The sequence below is a fragment of the Mya arenaria genome, chromosome 9 (assembly GCF_026914265.1).
Source record: "Mya arenaria isolate MELC-2E11 chromosome 9, ASM2691426v1".
NCBI classification, from domain to species: Eukaryota; Metazoa; Mollusca; class Bivalvia; order Myida; family Myidae; genus Mya; species Mya arenaria.
In genome coordinates, this window is record NC_069130.1 from 76,471,875 (window position 1) to 76,493,758 (window position 21,884).

The following is a 21,884-nucleotide window of genomic DNA, read 5'->3' on the forward strand; positions in this document are numbered from 1 at the left end:
GAATTAGCTCACCGCAGCCTGAGGTATAACAAGAAAACTAACGTTTCATGTAGATAAATGATATAAGCTTTATGGTGGAGACTGATGTGATCAAATGAATAATTGTTTAACAGGAAGTGTGTTTGTTCTTCTAAAGAGAATATGGCATCTTTACCACCGAAAAGCGGAGCCAAAAAGGTGATTTATAAAAGTGTATTTATGATCAATTACTATTTTTTGTATTTTAAATTTTGTAACAACAAATTAACTGTTTATTATTTACTTTATTCTTTCGACATAGATGATAATTAATTGTGAATATATATGGCAGCATGTGGTGGCCGTAATGTGACGTCACCGACAACTTTGTATGAAAAGGGTTGGACGCCCGAAAACCAGTCAGTGTTTTGGGGAAATGATTCCGAACAAGATAATTGATAAAGTGTGGCTTTCGTTATAAAGGAAAAGGCCCTCTAAGTATTACTGATATATTCAAGAATAGAAATCTAGAGAAATGTTTACCATACTGATAGTATTTTAAATTAAGCGTCAGTAAAAATATGGCCTTTATCACTTTGTACTTTTGTATAGAACCTGTGTATGTCCTGGGTTATCTGTTATATATTATTGGATTCTTACATTTGACTGTTACACGTTGTTTTAGATGACATCATGTCTGTTATATAGCCATTGGTGTCTGTAATATAGAAAATTTGCATTCTTATATTTCACTCATTTGCATTCTTCTATTTCACTAATACACTTTGTCTCGGATGACAACATGTCTCATAATTTTGCCTACCCTATGTCGGTCTTATGGGTTTCTCTCATAAAGAAAACATGCTCTTGTTGTGTGGTTGTATATGTAAAGATTACACATACTCATTTTCTATTTAAAAGAAAATACAACTTTTCAATACTCTTTTAAGGTCAAAATGGTTGAGTCTACCGGAGAATTGGATGATGATTCAGGTAAAACAGATCTGGATGCTGATTTTAGCTTGCCATAGATAATATCTTACTGATATAGGTTGCAGCCATTTCATCCATAAGTAATTTATTTGGAAAGGTACTTTCAATGTTCTGTCCTATATGTGTAATTTTAAATTTGTTTCGTATTTCTTGCCTCTGCGTTAAAATGCTATTGTATGCTTGGATGGTTTCTGATTTTGATTTTACATTACCAGAGGAACAATATGATTGATACACTAGTACATACGATAGACATTGGCGAAGATGAAATGTTGAAAACAACTTACTAACTTTTTGCATCCAATATCGAATTCCAACAATGAGGAAATACTAACATTGTTCTATGACGATCATATTGTGCGAAATTGTTTTTTAGTGATCCTTGTTTACAAAGAAAATTATATAAAATATGTGCAATGACATTATGTTTAATTTTTCTTCATTTTTGAATTCATTCTGTTTACTGGTATCAATCGTTCAACAGTATTTCTGTCTTTAAGGTTACCACGACAATCATGGTAAGCGACATTTTTCTCTAATATTTGTTTTCAATGTCCATGAGTCACGTTTTAAACTTTATGTTTTATGCATTCGGTATGTTCAATATCTTTTAGGCTCAAGATAATTAGCTAATTCAGTCGATGTAGGAAATACACAATCTATAAATGAAAGTAAACCACGAAAATAGCATGTGTAAATTGGATATACTATATCATTTTTCAAGTTTAAATATTCCGTAAATGAATTTTATTCATAATCGATTATGTAATAATTGCAGATATTTAGTTCATTTTATTACGTTACTCGATATATTTTTTTTTTTATTTGAAGAAATCTTATTTGAAAAAAACAAGGGCAACGAACAGAATCTGTGACTTTTGTTTCTCTTTGAGTTATCTTTCTTTTTAAGCCTATATAAACACGCATACTGGTGTTATCTAATGAAAACATGCTCCCAATTAATCTAAATACATTGTTTGAATGTGTTTTACTTACTAGGACGGTGAGTAGACCATTTTGTTCCTAATCAAAATAGTCAAAATAGGCGAGACAACATAAGCTAAGATTTATTCACAATTAGCGATATTTATTTTGTATCCATTAGATTAAACTAAGGACTTATAGTTGCCGAAGTAAATAAAACTTATTTAGCAGTTATAATTCTAAGAATCTGCTTGTTCAAGATAGGAATATTCTGATAATATAAAACTACCTTGGTCGTCTTTATAAGCATTTCTTCTTTAAAATGATCTAGTTCGTTGAGTAAAAAGGTCTTCGATAATGTCTTATATTTACAGAGTTTTCAGGAATTTCACCTGAAAACGAAGAAAGAATTCGGAAGAATTTTTTATATCTTCGCGAAGAGCTTGCAGTTGAGGACTTGAAAACCATTGTGGATTTCTTTATCGAAAGAGATCACGTTGAATCAGATTTCTTCGAGGAGATCAGCAGTAAAGCAAGGCGTCACCAGGTTGATGCAGTAGTTTTGAAGATGTTTCGCCTCCCCATTGATACATTTGATGACTTTGTAAGAGCCATTGAAAGCGATTCACAGAAGCACTACCTTTCACAGACTCTGAAGTTTGGAGGTCAAGGTCATGGTAAGATCAACAACACGGTACTTGTAAATGGTTAAAAGAACTTGTATACAGTTGACTTGTTACTTATGACCTGGTATAATTGGTCAGCTAAGTTGCCAACATAAAGTCTTAATCAATGCAGCTACCGCATTCGAAGCCTCGGAATCTAATCCAAAGCGGGTATTATGTCTACAATGTTCAATGTCCATTTTGTACCTCAAGCTAAGTTTGAGAGAACGAAACCAATGACATGCCAATTTGTCGTTTTTCAGTATTGCAATATTCTAACCTTTCCAAGGAAACCAAACTTCAACGCATTCTTGAACATCACCAATTGATGGTAACACATGTAGATCCGGATCAAGTGGCACCATATTTGTTCGCATTCGGTGGATGTTCCCATGATCAATACGAAGCCATAACGTCAACTTCAAAGACAGCACGCGAGAAGTGTGAAGAGCTTTTTAATGTCATTTCTCGATGTCCAGAATCGAACTATGATATCTATGTTACCGCTCTGAAAGAAAGAAAATACTTGATTTTATTGTATGACCTGCAAACCGGGCGAACATCTAGGGTAGGGACAGAGGAAGCATCTTGTTCACCTGGTAAAGCTACTAATTACATGTGTTTGTTCTGTGTATATTAACTTATTAAGGTATCCGATATACAAGAATGGGACATTGCGGTGCTGGTATAATTTAATAGGGTGTAGAGGAGAGATAGTACAATATTAAAAACACTCTGTTTGACCTTGAAAGATTAAAAAATTTGATAATTTCATTTCCGATTTCAGTTTAAATAAAGAACAAAAATACAATCTGCCTCATCTGTAACGTTTTTATCAGTCTATGCAATACTCTTTCAAATGATGCCAATAGCAATGCCCTTTTGTGCCTCTCTTAACTGCAAAGCCAATGCCGACTTTTTATTTAGATATTTTGATTAACTTAATAACAAAATCTTCAAAGAATAGCAGTGACTATCTATAATACAATGCTGGATGAAAGATGATATAACAGAGGTCATTTTACGAGAATGGTCAAACATCTGGTACATGGTGTCTGTAATTCCGCTTTATTTAGAAAAGTTTGCAGAGACTTATGCTATTTTTCAGGTCAGGAAACGCAGAGAAAAATAGTTCAAAGCAAAAATGTGACAGACGAAAGCGCGATTCAGGCCCAAATTCAAGGTACAACACAATTATTTTCACAAATGATTATATTATTTTCTTAAAAAATAACCTATTTTAAACGTATCCACTTTCTTCTGGTACTATAACTCTAGGAAAATCTCAGTTTAATAACATTAAAACATTACACAGAGCGGTCCCTGGTTTCGTTCCTTTTTCAGAGAAAAGTTTTAAAGAAAAAGATCAGTATATTACTATATATTATATAGATTTATTTTGATTATATACTCACTATTGTATGGTGACATATTACTGCATTAAGATTACCTCTTTTTTGTAAAGATAAATATCATAAGACTGAAATCAGGCTTGAAAATGCCCAGACCTGTCACCTATCACCCCTTTTAGCTATACAATACTGTTTAACAGGTTTATGGTTTGCAAATACTACTTAATCAGTAGCATAATAACTGGCTAACTATATAAGATTCGTGTTCACTAATATTAACTAGATGGCTAGATAATAATCGCGAAAATATAAGTGGTTACCAAGAAACAATTCGCGAAAGTTAACAGGTTAGCTTACGGCAGTTATATGCCACCATACTTTTGGCTTGCCTTATTGATAGTTTGACCTCAGCCAGCTCACAACGAACTTTATAATTAATATGTATTTAGATTCATCAAGAATTGAAATTACCTTAAAACTTGGAATGAGAAATAAGAACACAGACGGAAAATTAGCTCGAGCAATCGAAGAATTTCTTGGAAACCTTAACGAAGAACTTGTTGATGCAGAACTGCTTGTCGTTAAGGTGAAGACAGGATCGATTATACTGACGATCGATTTCATTGGTGGTGCAAAGTACAACGTTTTGGTAAGATCAAAAGGTATATCCGGAATTGTGCAATCACTTTTAGAAGCCTTGCTAAAAATTGAGAAGTTTTCAGTCCTGCTTCCGTCATCGCAAATTTTGTGCGGGGTGTATGTACGTCCGGTGACTGCAGATGAGGAATCAAAAGCCAATGCAGGTAAATAAAGTCAGGTGTGCTTAATTTATGAAAATGCAGATTTGTGTTTTTTATGATCATTTAGTGAAGTTAATCAAGTGCGGTTCCAGGATTTAACATAAGATGGGCGCACTTTAAGGGGCGCACCTTGGAATACGCAGCCCCTCTTCTCAGGAACCCCTAAAATAGGTTCTTATCATGTCTACCCCAAGGAAAGATTGAAAAAATATTTGTCTGAAATGATGCATTGGGGTGTAATTTATGTATTTTTTTCTACATCTGACATCAAATGTAATTGACATTAAATGTTCACTAGACAGTTTTAGGGGGGACCCGCGCTGGATGCCCCTTATGAACTCGTTATTGGTAGCATAACAATGTTAGTTCTAAAGATTCAGTGCGTAGTTTGATCAGCTTATGTTAATATAAACAGTTTTTGATTATGTAATAGTATGTTGATCATGCTAATAATAAAAATTTACACAATCACATTATGTTTTTAAAACTGTTATATCTCAAAGTCTCGGCGATTTACCAACAGCCGTAGATAAAAAGCAATGTTATAAAGGAAGTGATGTCAACGTTAAAGACTGTTTATTGACGGCATGTCGTAAGGCAGCAAAACAAAAGACGTCGTTTGAAACAAAATTATGATAAGGACACATTCCTATAAACAAAAATAAATATGGACCAATTCATTTAAAGTGATACAATATCTTCTTAGAATGAAACATAGTAATAGGTAGACATAGTCAATTATGACAAGTATGTGACGGGATTGAATATCGCATACAAGTTTATTATTTAGACCATTCGGTATTAATTGTTTAAGTTTATATATCCACAATGTGTTCAACAATAAATGTTCTAAGTCGTTTTTAACAACATCCATGGGAAGAAAAGAAAAATCAGACAATGAACATTCATTATCTTATGACTTTTTTGTATTATTTGATAGTATTTTGCCAAATATGTACGAATTCAGCAATACATTGTTATTAAAGTTTAACATGTTCGAAAAAAGCATTCCAGTTTCATTACATGTCAAGTCAATAACACAAAGAAAACTACAGGGACAAGCCTAGTAGTCGGAAATTCAAAAATAAACCCTGCGTATGAAAGACCGAAAAACAGCATACAGAAAAAATGCATGAGAACTTATAAAGAAATAACGATACAATTACTCAACCCAGCTGGGGTTTTTTTCAGGTATGTACACAGACTGCAGAGATTTGCTGGAGAAGAATAGAGAATTTCTGAAGGAAGAGCTAGATGCCTTAGCTTTTACACAAGCTCTGCTGATCAAGGAAGTCCTTACACAGACTGAAGTTGAAATGATCGTATTGTCAGAGACGTCTAGAAGTAGAAGAATGGAGAGGTTGCTGGATCTTTTGTTGCGAAAGGACCTGAGAGCGCTAAATGTGTTTTTCGATGAAATTAGGAAAACGCAAAGCGACTTCGTGACCAACCACTTATGGCCAGATATTGGTAAAGGTTAACTTACATTATTACTTATGCGTATGTTTGGAGCTATTCAAATAGATTTTTCAAAATTATTTCTATGCACTTTTTAATACCTTTTTTTTCTTATTTGCGCGAGGAAAATAAAGTGTGTTATATTTCTATAAAGAGCAGCAATTATTTATTTTTATATAGACTGTAATTTGCACAACCACATTTATATAGATGCAAATGATATGTTCTATATCCATGTTTTAACATATAAAATACATGTAGTTAAATCTAACTCTTGAACAAATGTTTATTAAATATTGCAGTCACCATTCGGATAGCAAACGACGTAAGGCGTTTTTACCACGAGTTGGCGAGCGAAATATGTCTGCCTATTTTAATACCTTACATGGCGTCAAGCCTTTTGAAAGACCATTTAAAGGATCTTGTTGAAAGATATTCTGATAATGCAAAACTTGCTAAGCTAGCAGTGCAGTTTGTGATTGGACGGAATGAGGCGGACATTGTGAGATTTGTGCACACATTGAGAGAAAACTGCATGATGCCTTCATTTTTAGAAGAGATAGCACTTCAAGAAGATGACGACGAAGGTAATAGCTTTACGTTTTCATCGTTTTTGATAGTTTTTCATCGTTACTTTCGTTTTGATTGTGCAGTTTTGTCTGTGATGGTTTTTTTATTATTTCATTATCATAATAATGGTATTTTTGTCATTGGCCAAGTTTTTTATCTTTCTGCTTCTTTGTATTATTAAGTACCAGTTTGAGTTAAACGAAACTATGAAAACAAACCCAGAACCAACAGCAGCATAAGTACTTTTGATGGAAACTGTCATTTTAGTAACAATATTTATTTTGTACTTATATGCCTAAATTGGATTGTGACGAAAACTGACTCACCCTCTGCTTACTTTCTTACTGTTTCATTAGGTGTTGATACTGATGCTCAGCTACAGCAAATGCGTGTCGCATCCTACCTCGGGAAGTTCCTCATAGAGAAGGGTATGTGGCACCATTCGATACAAAATTATGTACCAAACAAAAGAATAATAAAATCTAAAATAGAAAAAAACGGCCTATTCTCTCAACCAGAATGTATTCACTTCAGGATTGCAACTTTTTATATAAAATGTGTAAGCATCAGAATGTCTGAGTAACTTACAAACCTCTTGTGTATGTTTCAGATTCAAATCGCAAATCATCCGGTTTTTGCGACTGCTTTCCCATGTATCAACGGCAATTTAACCAACCTAAAACTGAAATTGTGACGAGCAGGAGGTCCGGGGAATCTGGCTATATGAGCGAAGGGAGGGCATCGGGATCAGAAATATCTGTTCAACTTGATATCGAAGAACATTAAAAATGTAGTACAATAATAATCTTAAATCGCTGATTGCTAATATTATTGCTCATCCCGATTTTTATGGTGATGTTTTTAAGAAAATTCGTAAAATTAAAATGTTTTCAGCAGGTAGTTAGGCAGATAGACTCAATGAATCGCTTGGATTTTATTTAAACCGTGGATATAACTGCAAAACTTTGAAGAGTACAGGGTACTTGACTTCTGTATTTTAAAGATGAATTTTTCAAACAAAATATAAAGCGTCCTTACATAACTTAACTTACAGTCCTTTGATTTTATGAACATTTTGCAGAGTTATATTTAAAACCGTCTTTGGCTGGCTAGAAATGTTCCGGGTTGACATCTTTTTCTTAAATATTTTACATAGGTAATCATATGGAAGAAAAGTTTAGCTAACGCATGTCGTTTTTATTTTTAATAATGTTTTCTTTATTTGTTCCCAGTATTATTACAATGATGTATTTTATTATGAAACTCTATTATCACACAGTCTTAAACTCTATTTTTCGAAGTGTGTGATGCTAATAGTTTCAAACAATAACTGCATCGTATCTTTGAAAAGTTTTTTTGAATTGTATTCCTTCGTCTGCAGATAGATTTGGGATCCCTTATCTTTGAAGTACTTGGGGTGTACTTTTAAGTTTTTTTTTATTATTTGTTTTATTATTTAGTTCCCTCAAGTTAATGCATACTTATTTTGATAAGATTTACCTTCTACGTTTTTATTTATTCAGGATTGTTGGAATTTGAGTGAGGTTTTTGTACGTAAACTGGTTTAAACCCCCAGTAAATTTACATTTTACAGACCGTTCCAAGGCGGTACCTAACAATACTTGATAAACATACCTTTATATATAGTATATATGCACCGTGTTGTTTGTGGAGTTTTGTGCTATTATTCCATGTTTCTTGTTTGTGATTTTTTGTTTTTGTGTTCTATGTTTTTGTCGTTTACCCTGTCCCTTCCAACGGGGTTTATACTTAAACTTTTGGCTACTGATCTTGTTTCTGTAGTTTTTCATATAAATATTTTAAATGAAAGTAAATTTTAATGAGAACTTCGAATAGAAGCCTTAAGTGAATGCCATGAGTTTCATGCTCAAATGACAATATATATATATATATATATATTACTACTGGGCCCTTCTCACGTCTTGAGTCTGAGTTTGTGTTTCAGGCTCAGAAAAGCGATATTTTTTAATTTGATTAAGTATCTAAAATGTAGTATTTTTTTTGAAAAAATGTGTAAAAACATATGTAGTTGTTAACCATGGTATTTGTAACATATATGGACAGGATATCTGGATTGAGAGCTTTTAACTGCAGACTATTGTACAGTTGAAAAGTTGTTGTTGTTCTCGGACATTTGCATAAAAAATAGTAGGACGTTTCTTGAAATTAATATAAATGACATTGGAAAGCAAATCAAAACGGATTTAATTACCATTACTTTACTTTGGACATGCATTCCTTGTACATAAACAGACCCGGCTGCTTTTCAGAATTGACAATTATCAACTGTTAGAACCCCTGTATGATATGCACGAACATTTCGTACTCCATCTGCGGTGTGTTTGATGCGGGGTGTCTATCATCCTATTTTTGGACTAGGGCACTTGTGGCCTAGTTCATAGCGATACTCACGATATCTGCATTCTCAAGCCGCATCTGGGGGTTTACTGACGTAATGTATTCATGCGCTGTATTTTGATTGGATTGCCGTTAGCGAATTTAAATAATCAAAGTAGTACCAGAACTGATTACAATGAAAAAATCCAATAAAAATAGTTCTCCTAACAATTCAAGCTAACCGTATGTTCTTTTAATGAAGCACAAGAAATTCATACGTAGCGAGTGAGTTAATCGGGTTAACTACATGAATGTTCTTGCATACGGTCAGATTATATGCAATATGAATATGAACATATTGGAAAAGTACGCATCGAAATTTTCCCGTTCAATGCTCTGTATTGATAGACTGGTACCCTCTTTCTCTTTTATTCGAAAAAAAAACAGTATCAGATAACCGCGGTGCCCTTCGCGCATTCGAAATGTCTTGTGAATTCATACGTAAAGCGACTAAAGTGTGCGGTCTAAGTAGAAAACAACCTGGAAAGTTTGTTTAAAAAAGTATTGTTGATATCCTTTGTATAGAATGTTGGTATTTATTTATAAAAACGATATCCATTGTTAATAAAAAAAATCCGAAGTCGGTCTCTGTTTTTTAACTAATCATTGCATGGCACTAAGCACTTTTTCAAAAACAACATGATTTTTGGTATTTATTGTTCAAATACTATTAATGTTAACTAAAACCCATATACCGCGTACCTGTATAACTTTATATTTTTGAGGAAAAGTAAATCAGGGTACCAGTCTACTGTATTGACCTCATTTACTCTGATCAGAGCGGCCGAATGATTCAGACATGTATGTTATCACTACTTCCGGATGCTGATGATGTGAATTTCATACGTGTTTTATTGAAGAAATTTATCAATAAAACCGCCTTTGAATGATTATCACCATCAAACGGATTTATTTTCATCTTACCGTGGGTAGCATTTTTAATTTGACACGTAAATTTTCAAGCAATACAAGTTCGTTTGATAAAATCATGTGATTTCAATTTTGCAAAATGGAGATAAAAAATATCAAATATGTGCATACTTATTTATGAAGTTTCATTCTAAATGAAGCCAAATGTATGTATATGTGCACAGCATCTGGCTTATGAATAAGATGATTGTTTACCTATGTGCATAGAAAAGTCTTGGAGCCACTCTCAGTGTAAGTACAATTTGTTCAATGACATTGTGATAAACCATCGCCGTAGGTAAAACAATCTTGCCTGCTCAATTTTGATTTCCTCTCGTATAATGCATCAGTCAATTGTTACCACGGCCCCTTGGGGACATACCGGGGGGGGGGGGGGGAGGGCTGTGTTTTAACCTTTCAGGTGTCCTCGTAGCTAAAGAACTTCAGCGAACACATTATATATTACCTTTTGGGACTTGTTCATATTGTAAACATAAAAAATATCAACATTAAAGTTATGGAAGCCAGAACTAGTGTCCTCGCAATGCCGGGAGATTGCGGAGGTTTTGTCTTCCCGCAAATTATATCAGGTAATTGCTCTTACCTTAGATCCCCGGGGTGCGGGGTTATTCACGGGATTTTACCACCAGTTCGTTCCCGCAGGGCAGGGATTTTACCGGGGACTGGCTGGACCGAAAGTCAAAGTACCTGATGTTCCCGGGGGGGGCGTGGTTACAATTGACTGGTGCATACTTTACATGTTCTTTTTCTGAAGACGCTTTGTGCTCACTTTTTGTTTTCTAGCCAAGAATGAAAATCAATAATCAGTCAGAGATACAGTATGGTGATGCATTGTTGTTGATATATCAATATAAACTTCTGAAATATTTGAGGGAAAGGTATTTGGTTATATAATTTACAAGTGTAACTTTTGAGTTTTATTTAACAATGCAGTGCCGAATATTGTGGTGATAGAATTGATTTAATTTGTATTAATCAGTTGACTTGTGGCGTTTAGGGAACAAAATTAAAATCAAAATATTTAATAAAGTTCCATTATCACCCAATGTTGTGGAACAGTGAAGTAATGAAGATTTAACATCACAAGAGTCTTTCTCAAATTTTCTCAAATACTGTCCAGGCTTTTTTATGCTTAAGAATAACTAACCTGGCAATGTTAGAACAGAAATCGTCTTGGCATGGGATTGGATCACAAGGATCATTATGCACCAGTCAATTGAAACCAAGGCTCCCACATCCGGGGGTATACCGGGGATAGCCGTCGAAATGGGCCATGTTTTTACCAGTAGGCCCCACAGTGCCGGGTCTTCCCGGAAAATACAGTGTGGATGGGGCTTAACCTAATGTCCCTTGGGTGCGGGTGCATTTGGTGGGGACATATCCACCGGATTATCTCCGCAGGGCGGGGAATTTAGCTGGGGTTGGCTGGACCGAAAATAAAAGTCCCCGCTATTCCGGGACCGGGGGGGCATGGTTACAATAGACTGATGCATTAGCTTGTGTATTCAGATTCAGGGTTTTGGTGCGCAGTTGAAAAATTAACTAATTGTCTAATTCCATATTAAACGTTAAGAATATAAATTTATTTATACAAGTTATATTTTACAGTCCAAATCAAAGATACATTGTACTATCCAACGCAAAAAATGTTTGTTTATTCAAGTAAATACAGCAATCCTCATACCAAGGAACTGCAGTATTGCTTAACCAGCTTAATTAACATTATGAGTTGGAGTTCAAATTGCTGCAATTAAAGGCACATCTATTTTTCAGAATTATTCAAACTCTGATTTAGCAACCTTATTATAGTTATATGAACTACTTTTGCAAAATGAAAGCTTTTTTAGATTTACAAGGACGGGTGAAAAGTATTTGCCAAATGTACTGCAACACCTGGTACATGTTGCCTACGAATACAACAAATTCTAGGCACTCCAAATCTTACAGTACTATTCAATTCGAATTGCCTGAAAAGAAAGCTTCTTGATTCTACATTCAACATCTCTCTGTATGACATCTTGGACCAGGGAATCATGAACCTACAACCTTTTGCAACTATTGAGATAGGGAGCTATCAGGACAGTGACAGAGGACAATACAAGAATGGTCAACTGCTGCATTTATTGAGTTATCTAATGCATACAAATTAAGACGGAGAAAATAATTCTCATTTTTCCAAACTACTTCCTTAGCATCTTGTATGTAGTCTAACATGTAGTTGTCTTTTACAATGATTGTTCAAAGTTACAATGGCCCTGTGGGTTAAAGATGCTCTGTCCATGGGGTAACAGGTTTTGTACATAATAGGGTTATAAGTACTGCGTTTTGATCCAGGAGGTTGTATTCGACTCAAGTAGATTTTTGCAGATTCGGTTTTCACAAGGCACAAGCCGAGTAAAATCAAAATCTACAAAAACTACCAGAATCGAATATGACATTCCGCCATATCCGGATCAAAACGCAGTACTAATAATTCTTTTATTATATACATTACTGATTAGATCACTTAGAAGCCACATCTTTACAGAATAAATTGCATTTTTAGGATGCACTCATTGGTTTAATGACATCAATTTAATATTGCGCAACATACTTGTTATGACGTGACGTCACAAGAGTGGTATATGGCCGTATTGCACTGGAGCGGAATATGGGTTCAAGTATTTTGTGATATGTATTGCATGTGGATTTATGATGGGTATATAATAAAGAATATGATTATGTTTGGTATTCCATTCTCACAAGCAGTGTGATGAACTGCTGACACCATGTTATGAAATTTGATGGTCAATGTATTTAAAAGACATTTCAATATTTCATACTTGATAAACGATATTCATCTCATCTTAGTCTACTCAAATTGCTTTGTACAAAAGTCTGCAGCAGTAATAAGAATAGCATGAGACAGAAGGCAGTGCCTAATATTTATCAACAGCACTAAGTTATCATGGTAACATTTTATATTAATTGAATACCAATCACTAATTAAGAGTGAGAAAATAATTCTTCACTTTTCAAATAAAAACTACTTCCTAATAGCATTGTGCATGGAGTCTGACATACGTGTACAATGTAGATGTCTTTTACAAAGATTGTTCAAAGTATGGCCCTGTGGTTTAAAGCTCCCCTGAAAAAGAGGTGACGGGTTTTCTATATAGTATATAATTACATCATTGAAAATCTTCTCTGAAACTGCAAATAACAGACCTTTGATATAAAAGATTTGATCAAATTAAAGAAGTATGTGTACTTTGGTTAACATACGCCAAACACGTAAATTAATTTGTACAAGTCTGATTAAACGACTTTGAGAAATTCAAAAGAACTATGACTTTATCTGATTTAACGCTTTAGCCCCACACCCCGCCCCCCTCACTCTACACACACTTCACGAGATTTTTCAAATTTCCTTTGCAGCTTGCAAGCAATTTAAGTCAAAAGTTTAAGCTAGCCCATTAAACAGTGACCCCTTGTGATGTGAGCCGATTTTTTCAATGCTTAGAACATGGTTGTCAACATTCCCCTAAATGAAGCCCTAGTCCATCAGTGCTTTCAGCACTTTGATTTTGTTATTCGAGGGCAAAGGGAAAGCGAGCAGGTTTTAGATCGTATGCGTCAAAATGAGACTGACGACGGAAGCAGTTTTGAATTTACATAAAAAAATATGTGTATCATTTCAACAAATGTATTGAGTTTATTCCATATATGTCAAAATTGTTAATAAATTTGTAGTCAACAATCACGAGCTAGTCATCTTTAATAACAAAACAGTATCTTTCAAACTATTTAAATTAAGTTACGATGCATAAAGAATCAAACATCTTTCGAACCATGCGCCTTAATGTTTTTCGAAAATAAAATACCGCATGTGAAACGTAGAAAATGTTGCGCTTTTCACTATGATAATCAATGACAGGGGTATCAATCAAGCCGAGACTATAATAATTCCAGAATGTCTTTGGGGTCCTAAACTGCATCCAAAGTAGGAGTCCCATCAATCGTTTTAGCGAGTTCACAACCTTTGATTATATCATCGATTGACGCAAATCACGCTTCCATCTATGGCGCTTGACAATTGTTCACGAAACTTTGTAAACATTTTGTAATGACGTGGAATGTCTCACTTTGTGGTTTTGTTTTCGGTAAATAATGTATGTTATATCTTAATTCAACTTAACAATATTTCCGAAATCGCTTGAGAAATGCTAATTTCGGAAACCTTGTTAGTATGGAGAGATGTGGGTATGAGAGTGGTTAGTTTAAATTTCTTTTGATAACGATTTTGAAACAAGTTTGATATCACGATCGTTGGCACGAAGCTACTCATGAGTGTTCGTGTGCTGTTCGGTAGATCGGAGTAAACTGATGCAACGAACTTGTCCGGATCAGTGACCGCCAATCAAACTTACATGGACCAAAGCAATGCATTTTGATGAGTTACAACCCGTTCATGCTTTTTTATGAATAATACATTCGTGATTTTTTACAAAACTTGAGATGCATAAATTTTACGTTTATCTCAATCTTGTTTGTGCCAATGTATGGCGTTACACTGAGATTTCTCCAATTCCAAAATAATATTTACTGACACATTTAAGGTAAGCTTTGTTAATAAGTCAAGATAATTGCTTTATAATGGCAGACATTTGATATTAAACATAAATACAATAATGGAGTAGGATTATATAACGCCCATCTATCTACTTGTTGCCAATAATGTTCCTTAAACATTCCCGCGGTTATGCTTCCTCTGTTGGCATTAATCTCAATATGCAAGCTTCGTGTCACGTTAAAAAGAGCAACGCAATGAATTTCCTGAAAAAACCTTGAGCACATGTCTAATACAACTTTATTCCATTATCGTTCCCATTTATCGCGTGACTGAAATCTTTTTTCGCACTCCAGAATAGTTTTATAAGGTTGACGACCTCGTTTTGAGGCCAGGAATATTGAGCAGAGACAAATTTGCTTTAGATGAGCAGGTTCTGGTTATTGTTTTGCAAACTCAGTGTGCAAATGACGGCTGGTTGCTATGACAAAGGCAATGGCTATACAATACGTCATTGGTCGGGATAAAAGGCAAAGGCCCAAAGAAGGCTACATGTAAATGAAAAGGTCATAATTTTCTAATTTATTTGCTTCTTTTTCAATACATTTAAAGTAAACTTTAGAGTATGGATGTATTTTGCTATTTGATTACATGTTACTACAAAACTACATAACCTTTGGGTCTTAAGATGACTCAGATTGTGCAGAACTAACCGTGTTAGCAAAACGAGCCTAGACAATGACCATGCCACTGTTGAATTGGAATGTGGTCAATTACAATTACAAATTGGTTTAAGATTGTAGTTTCATTCGGTGCAGATTTGAATACCTTTAGACCAAAAAAAAAGATGGAACCAAGCTTTTCAAATGGCAGATTTATTTTTACATTTTCATTTTCGATATAAGGCCTAAAAAAATATGTTTGGTTAGGGTTACATCCTTTTCAAAAATAGGTAGGGTCGGAAGGCTTTTTTTATTAGGTTTATATAAGAATGTCATTTTCATCAAAGTAGTATAGGGTTAAAGTTATCTTCAGTGTAAGCATTTAAGGTTTTAAACTACATATTGAGAGTCGGTAGGTTTGTGTGTTTTTTTAGGTTTTAATTTTTTTTCAAACTGACTATAAAAACGGTAGGGTCGGCACCTATTCCGTAGGTAGGGTCGGGTTACCCGAACCAAATGTATTTTTGTTAGGCCTAAAGCATCAAAGAAGGAAATACAAAAGGTAACTCTAGAGTTTGATCGAAAGTTACACGTACCATAAATCACTAAAACATGATTCTACCCTTTGAAACTTGTTTGGTAAAGCTGCAATTATTTGAAGCCTCTGCACAGGACCATCATGTCTAATCTTTTGAAAGTATTTTCTTGCAACCTAGGTAACCAATGCCAAGCAACGCAATGACCACTCCTATCTTCAAGGTCACTTTTCCTGCAGCCCTGAGTTTTTGTCGAACAACAATGCCAGTCATTCTATACATCGTTTCCTTCGCCTTTATAATGGTTGTTTTTTGTTCATCCGTATGTAGTAATCAAAGACACCTTTACGCTTTTCTATCGAGAAATAGCGTCTACTGACCCCAATTGTTGCTAAGCGAATCATTAATACGGCGAGAGTAATATCAGCTGCTGTAAACTCAGGACCAAACAGCCACGTTTCCTGTCCACTTCCGTTCTCTGCGAAATAAAGTATGTTTCGATGTCATAAAATTTTCATACAGACCATCAAGACGATTGTTTACACGCATGAGGTATCAATGGTACCAAATTTAGTTTATTTTCCAAAAAAGTTCAAATAACATGTCGTTTTCATAAAAACAAACAAATATCAAAGCATACTTAAATATTAAAATATACGCATACCCTTTGCTGTCTTCTGAATTCTTTCTTCAAGTTTATCAAACACAGGTTCCAGATTGTCGAGACATTTCCCAACATCGTTTTCATCGAGAACACGTGCATGTCTTCTACTGGACCTGCCCAGTTTCTTCTCGAAGCATTCCCGTAGTTCTGGTTTACAGGTGAGCAGTTGTCGTCTGTATGCGTCCTCTCGAGCGGTCCAAGAAGAATCTTTCGGAGAAAAGAATTGAGATGGAATTACTCTTTTTGTTTTTCGTTTGTGTACTACTGGAAGGACATGAGTACCGGTATTTACCCATATTAGGAAAAGCGGATTAAAATCGTATCATTTGAGATGATACTTGTAAAACAAATCTTTTGTTTCGTTTTGGATATTTTACTTGTCAGATTCGGACTAGAGGGATTTTAACTATTCTTTTTCGGTTAAAATGGTTGATCAGCCACGGTCGATCTTTGTAATTTGTGATGTACTTTCGGTGAGCACTAACGCCGTAAGAGATGACGTCAACGGGAATATCGTCCAAAAGCTCGCGCAGATGGCGAACATCAGCACCAAGTTCAGTCTCCACATCTGGCACCAAACGAGGGCCTGCAAACCAAACGTTATTAACGTGGCATAAAATATTTCTTTGACCCATAGTACACAGCGGTTAAAAATAGACTTGCTGTGTGGTTTATAGTTCGAAACGTTTAAAGATACAATGCACTCTTGCTCCCAAATAAGATTTACCACAATTGTTACAATTGTTTTAATATACTGAAAGGATGGGTAAATATCGACAACAATGGTTCTTATGAAGGACACCGAGTTTAATTTGAAAGAAAGGTGCAGAAAACACGGTATTTTTACCTTAATAGATGATAGTAGATCACAGTAAATATTTTAGCACGCACCAATCATTTAATATTTGTGCATTTTCAGCTATTAAATACAAGGTCACACTTTTGTTATCCGTAATTAATATTTCCATAAAAGATATCTAAAACAAATAAAGAGATACCCGAATTAAATGTTGAATCCACAACATCGATGATATTCTCTGACTCTGTGGAATATGTGTCTCCAAGTTTGAGAACCGGAACCCCGCCCCAGGAGTTGATCTTTAAATACCATTCCGCATTCTGTTCTTCTGCCAGTATGTTTATAATATGCTCATTCAATGCCTTTCTCGAAGAGGGACAAAAACACCTGGAACATTTCATAACGAGTAAAATACCATATCAGTCCAAGTGTTTAACTTCCCTTCTTTCATTTAAATTTCAAAACCAGCTTATCTTAAGTCTTCTTTGCATAATTCAAACAATTCAATGTTTTAGACTAAGATACAGTGTGTGTATACCACGTGATAAATTACGTCATATATACTACGTCGGAAGGCAAGATTTTGCTTAAAATGAAGACTTAAATCAAAGACAACTTTTCTTTTACTACACCATTTTAAATAAAACAAAGGGCAATCTATGCCGTTTAAAGAGCCCCGCCTTCGTTTTGTTACCGAAGTTTGACTAATTTTATCAAACACTTCGACAAACCTGTTTCCAAAATATAGTTTAATTGACAGTGCTTCGTCAGACGGCCGTATTGTGAAAAGGTTTGTCAAAGCGTTTGAAGAAACTAAACTCTCAATCAAGCTCTGTCTCCGTAAGAGGCGTAGACTGCGCTATGTTTCATTTTAAATGGTGAAGAAATAGTGAAGTTTGTTGTTTTAAGTCTTCATTCGAAGCAAAATATTGCCTTCCGATTATTTATGACGCAATTTATCACGTGGTATACACACACTGAGTTTCATCAAACACTTTGACAAACCTGTTTCCAAAATAATGTTTTGACAATGCTCCGTCAGACGGCCGTATTGTGAAAAGGTTTGTCGAAGTGTTTTAAGAAACTAAACTCTCAATCAAATTCTGGTTAAAGACCGAAAGTGTGGCTCCGTAGGCGGCGTAGACTGCGCTATGTTTCATTTAAAATGGTGAAGAAATAGTGAAGTTATCTTTATTAAAGTATTTTTCAAATCAAATTAGTGCCTTCCGACGTAGCATTTATGACGCAATTTATCACGCGGTATACACAGACACTGTAAGTGATTTGCAGTAAACTCTGCTCATAACAAACTTCCCGAGTCAGGAATAAATGTTAATCCCCTATTTTTTATACCCATAATAAATCTGCATGCACGACCGTATTTCAACCTACTGGCGTCAAAAAGTGACGCAAAACAACAACAAAATAGTGCGTCATTTAAATTCCATTTACTATGCAGTTTGTGTTTTAAGTGATTTATATATGTTATGTTAAGCGTATATATTATTATTGGTATTGGATTTTGTTCCAGAATGTCGTATTTGACCCTCGTGGATTTGTGCAGATTTTGATTTCACTCCGCTAGCTCCGCATGAAATCCAAATTTGCAAAAACTAGAGTCAAAATAAATCAACGCATCAAAACGCAGCAGTAATAAATCATTATCATTGATTTGTAGTAAAGAAAAAATATTTCAAATATTAGATTTTTATTGTTACGGAATCAGTTTATGGCTTATTTCTATCGCGGCTCAGAGTTGCTAATAAAAATGATGTTGACACTACGAATATTCGACAACATTGTATGGATGTGACACAGTGTATACAGTGTGAAAAGTATGATACCTGTACGCTGTAAACAGCGATCGTAAAAACAATGTTCATTTTTTAGAAAGCTTAGTTTGTATCTTGCATAGTGGCTGCTTAATTGTTAACCCGCCACATTCAACGGCTTTTTAAGGAGCTCATGGGTATCAAGAGGGAAAAGGAGGGTGGTGGGGGATGGGGGGGGGGGGGGCTACGCAGGTTTAAGAAATTGTTAAGTGTTATTGTTTAACAACTTATGTATGATACGATTATAAAGGGTGAAGGAAAATTCGCAATGCAACCGGGGTCGGGGAAGGGGCCCGGTTTATACCTGTGAGCTCAGTCTAGTGCATATGTACTTATTAATGAAGCGATATTGAATTTGAACCCTGCAACAAATACAATCAATACTGAGCTTATATAACAAATCAACAATAACAACATATTTCATGACACAAAAAAAATAAAACGTTACAATGATTACCTTTTGCGAGTAATATGATGCCGGTGCATAATATAAAACCACTTTCTGTGACATTTTCTGATAATTTTATTGTACAGTATGTGTTAACAATTGACCTTAACCTTTGAACATTGAGGTGAAAGCCCGCTGTATTTATACCGAGTATTCACGGTGCGCGTTGTCAGATAAAATAGAAGATGTTTTATTAATCATCATGGTTCATGATTCTTATCAATGTGCGAGGCGTCTGATTGGTTTATAGGGATTTTTTTGTTTATGTTAGTAAGTACAAATGCTGTATTTTTTGTAAGAAAACTTTGCCTTCTAATTTCTAGGTGTCACATAATATATAAGTGTTTTGAATGTGTCCGTCCAATGTAAGTTCTTGCGTTTGGGAGTTTACTATATCGGTGTTGGAAATATATTAGGAATTAAAATCAAAGTCGACGATAAACAATCTAGCATACATTTCATATCCTTAAAGAATGACTACATGATTATGTGTTTTATATGATGTTGTTCTAGTTGTAAATATTGATGAGTCTTAAATAGTATGCATCTAAATAAGATTGATCGGCGAAGCAGTTTTGAATTTACATTAAAGCAGATATTTGCATCATTTAACCAATACTGTTTTTGAGGTGAAGTTCCGGAATTCGTGACTGTTGCTTCTTTTCCGGCTCAACGTATGTAGTCAAGCATCGTCTGTAGTTATAATACATTCTGTGAAGGATTTGTGGGCTTCCACCCTCGCAAGAAACTCGACGGACGCTGCCACCCGTTGATCTTCTGGGTCATATACGTTTCATAGTCATGTCGTCCGTAAGAACTCGATACACCGAGGTTTACTTAAATCAGTTAATTCTGTAATTCCGAAAAGTCTGCCTTCGATCAGAAAATAAACACGTTTTAATCTTTTGTGCGACATTTTCTGTTATGGACTTCGGACAATCCGTTTTTCGTCTCCGATAACTCCATGCATAAAGACGCTCAATGGTATTTGTAAATTACCGTTCTTGAGACATTCATAAATATTTCATTTATCTTCAGAAGGTCAATAGTCTGTAGTGGTGTCATCCCGGTATCTAAACAAAACATAACGACGCCAGTTTTGTACGCCAAAACACCTGACATGCACCTGATATGCAAAACAACTGTTTATGACGGTGCCTTGTTTAAATGTTCATAGTTATTGATGGCGTTCACCTTTTATTTAGCGAAGGTAATTTATCATTTCAAGTGATATATTAAACTTTGGCGTGACATCCGTTCCTTTTAACACGATTACTGCTACATCAACAGATTCCGCTTATGTTTGCTTTAAATTGAAAACTTGTACATCAGAAAATGAACTCCACCAATTGCTTTTCCCGTATTATAGTCTGTTGATCTCATTAATTATACAAACCAAATCTTCTTTTCACCATGCATTTCTTCTATACATGACTAATTTTAACTAAACTTTGTTATGGCTTGAAAGCGCCCACTGAATAATTTGGTTTAGCATTGATGTATACGACCATAAATGAGTTTATGGACGGAAAGCTTGAGATGTTAATTAGCCTGTGAACAATTGTTTTAACATTGTTCTAATCGCTTTCTGGCCACGCTTTTATTCGCGAGTGTTCGTGTGCTGATGGGAAGACCGCAGTAGCCGAACACAACCCAATTGTCCTGCTTGGTGCCTACAAACCAACCTCACATGGGCCCATTACATGCATTTGATGGCACTCAAATATATATTCCTTTTTAAAGCGTGTATGATTAGTTCCTGTAGTTCACGCCAAAGAATCTTTGGTGGATATTAAGACGCAGAGTTTGGCACATGATTCTTGGATATGATTCAGTATAGATTGAATTACATATGGATTACTTCAGTTTAACCCGTACTGATGGGTAATGTCGTCATGATGTTGCCGTGAACACAGGAGTATCCTAGTTGGGCTTAATGAGTTTATCTACCATTTCTGGTGATGATGTATATTGTGTTAAATCTAAATATTTTCAACTTTACTTTAGATATAGCATGTTTTTGCTAGATAGGCTCGATTTTGTGCTTCTTATGAATATAATGTTTCATAAAGACAATATTACACATATATCGCATATCCAAATATTTAAACCCATATTTTCACATAATTTTATTTTATTACTTTTCAATACTAGTTTTATGATAAGATGTAACCCTATCGTCTACCTATGCTGGAAATGTATTCTTATAACATAAAACTGTTGAAGGAAACAGGTACAATCATTATAATAAAAACATCCACTCGAAACACTGAAAGGATGAGTAAGTGTCGACAACAATGGTTCTTATGAAGGAATCCGAGTTTGA

General features: G+C 34.9%; 2 protein-coding genes across 2 annotated transcripts; one reads left to right on the forward strand and one right to left on the reverse strand.

Moving 5' to 3' along the window:
- Positions 1–38: 38 nt before the first annotated feature.
- On the forward strand, positions 39–8,509 carry LOC128203044 (uncharacterized). Its single transcript, XM_052904293.1, has 11 exons — positions 39–177; positions 909–951; positions 1,452–1,469; positions 2,250–2,552; positions 2,804–3,139; positions 3,649–3,723; positions 4,342–4,695; positions 5,884–6,162; positions 6,453–6,737; positions 7,077–7,148; positions 7,331–8,509. The coding sequence occupies exons 1-11, from the start codon at positions 142–144 to the stop codon at positions 7,504–7,506; spliced, it is 1,977 nt and encodes a 658-aa protein (XP_052760253.1). The 5' UTR covers positions 39–141; the 3' UTR covers positions 7,507–8,509.
- Positions 8,510–16,111: 7,602 nt separating this feature from the next.
- On the reverse strand, positions 16,112–17,047 carry LOC128246400 (ganglioside-induced differentiation-associated protein 1-like). The gene is made up of 3 exons (XM_052964586.1): positions 16,948–17,047; positions 16,480–16,686; positions 16,112–16,293 (listed from the first exon to the last, which is right to left on the reverse strand). Exons 1-3 carry the CDS (start codon positions 17,045–17,047, stop codon positions 16,112–16,114), a joined length of 489 nt encoding a protein of 162 aa, XP_052820546.1.
- Positions 17,048–21,884: the final 4,837 nt, after the last annotated feature.

What these genes read in the sequence shown, in the direction of transcription:
- LOC128203044 (XM_052904293.1), top strand. Translation starts at nt 142, where the DNA reads ATGGCATCTTTACCACCGAAAAGCGGAGCCAAAAAG. An exon ending in GTTTGGAGGTCAAGGTCATG is followed by an intron (nt 2,553 to 2,803) that starts GTAAGATCAACA and finishes GTCGTTTTTCAG; the next exon opens with TATTGCAATATTCTAACCTT. An exon ending in GGAAGCATCTTGTTCACCTG is followed by an intron (nt 3,140 to 3,648) that starts GTAAAGCTACTA and finishes GCTATTTTTCAG; the next exon opens with GTCAGGAAACGCAGAGAAAA.
- LOC128246400 (XM_052964586.1), bottom strand. Translation starts at nt 17,047, where the DNA reads ATGTGGAGACTGAACTTGGTGCTGATGTTCGCCATCTGCGCGAGCTTT. An exon ending in GGCGTTAGTGCTCACCGAAA is followed by an intron (nt 16,687 to 16,947) that starts GTACATCACAAA and finishes TTTCTCCGAAAG; the next exon opens with ATTCTTCTTGGACCGCTCGA. An exon ending in AATTCAGAAGACAGCAAAGG is followed by an intron (nt 16,294 to 16,479) that starts GTATGCGTATAT and finishes TTTATTTCGCAG; the next exon opens with AGAACGGAAGTGGACAGGAA.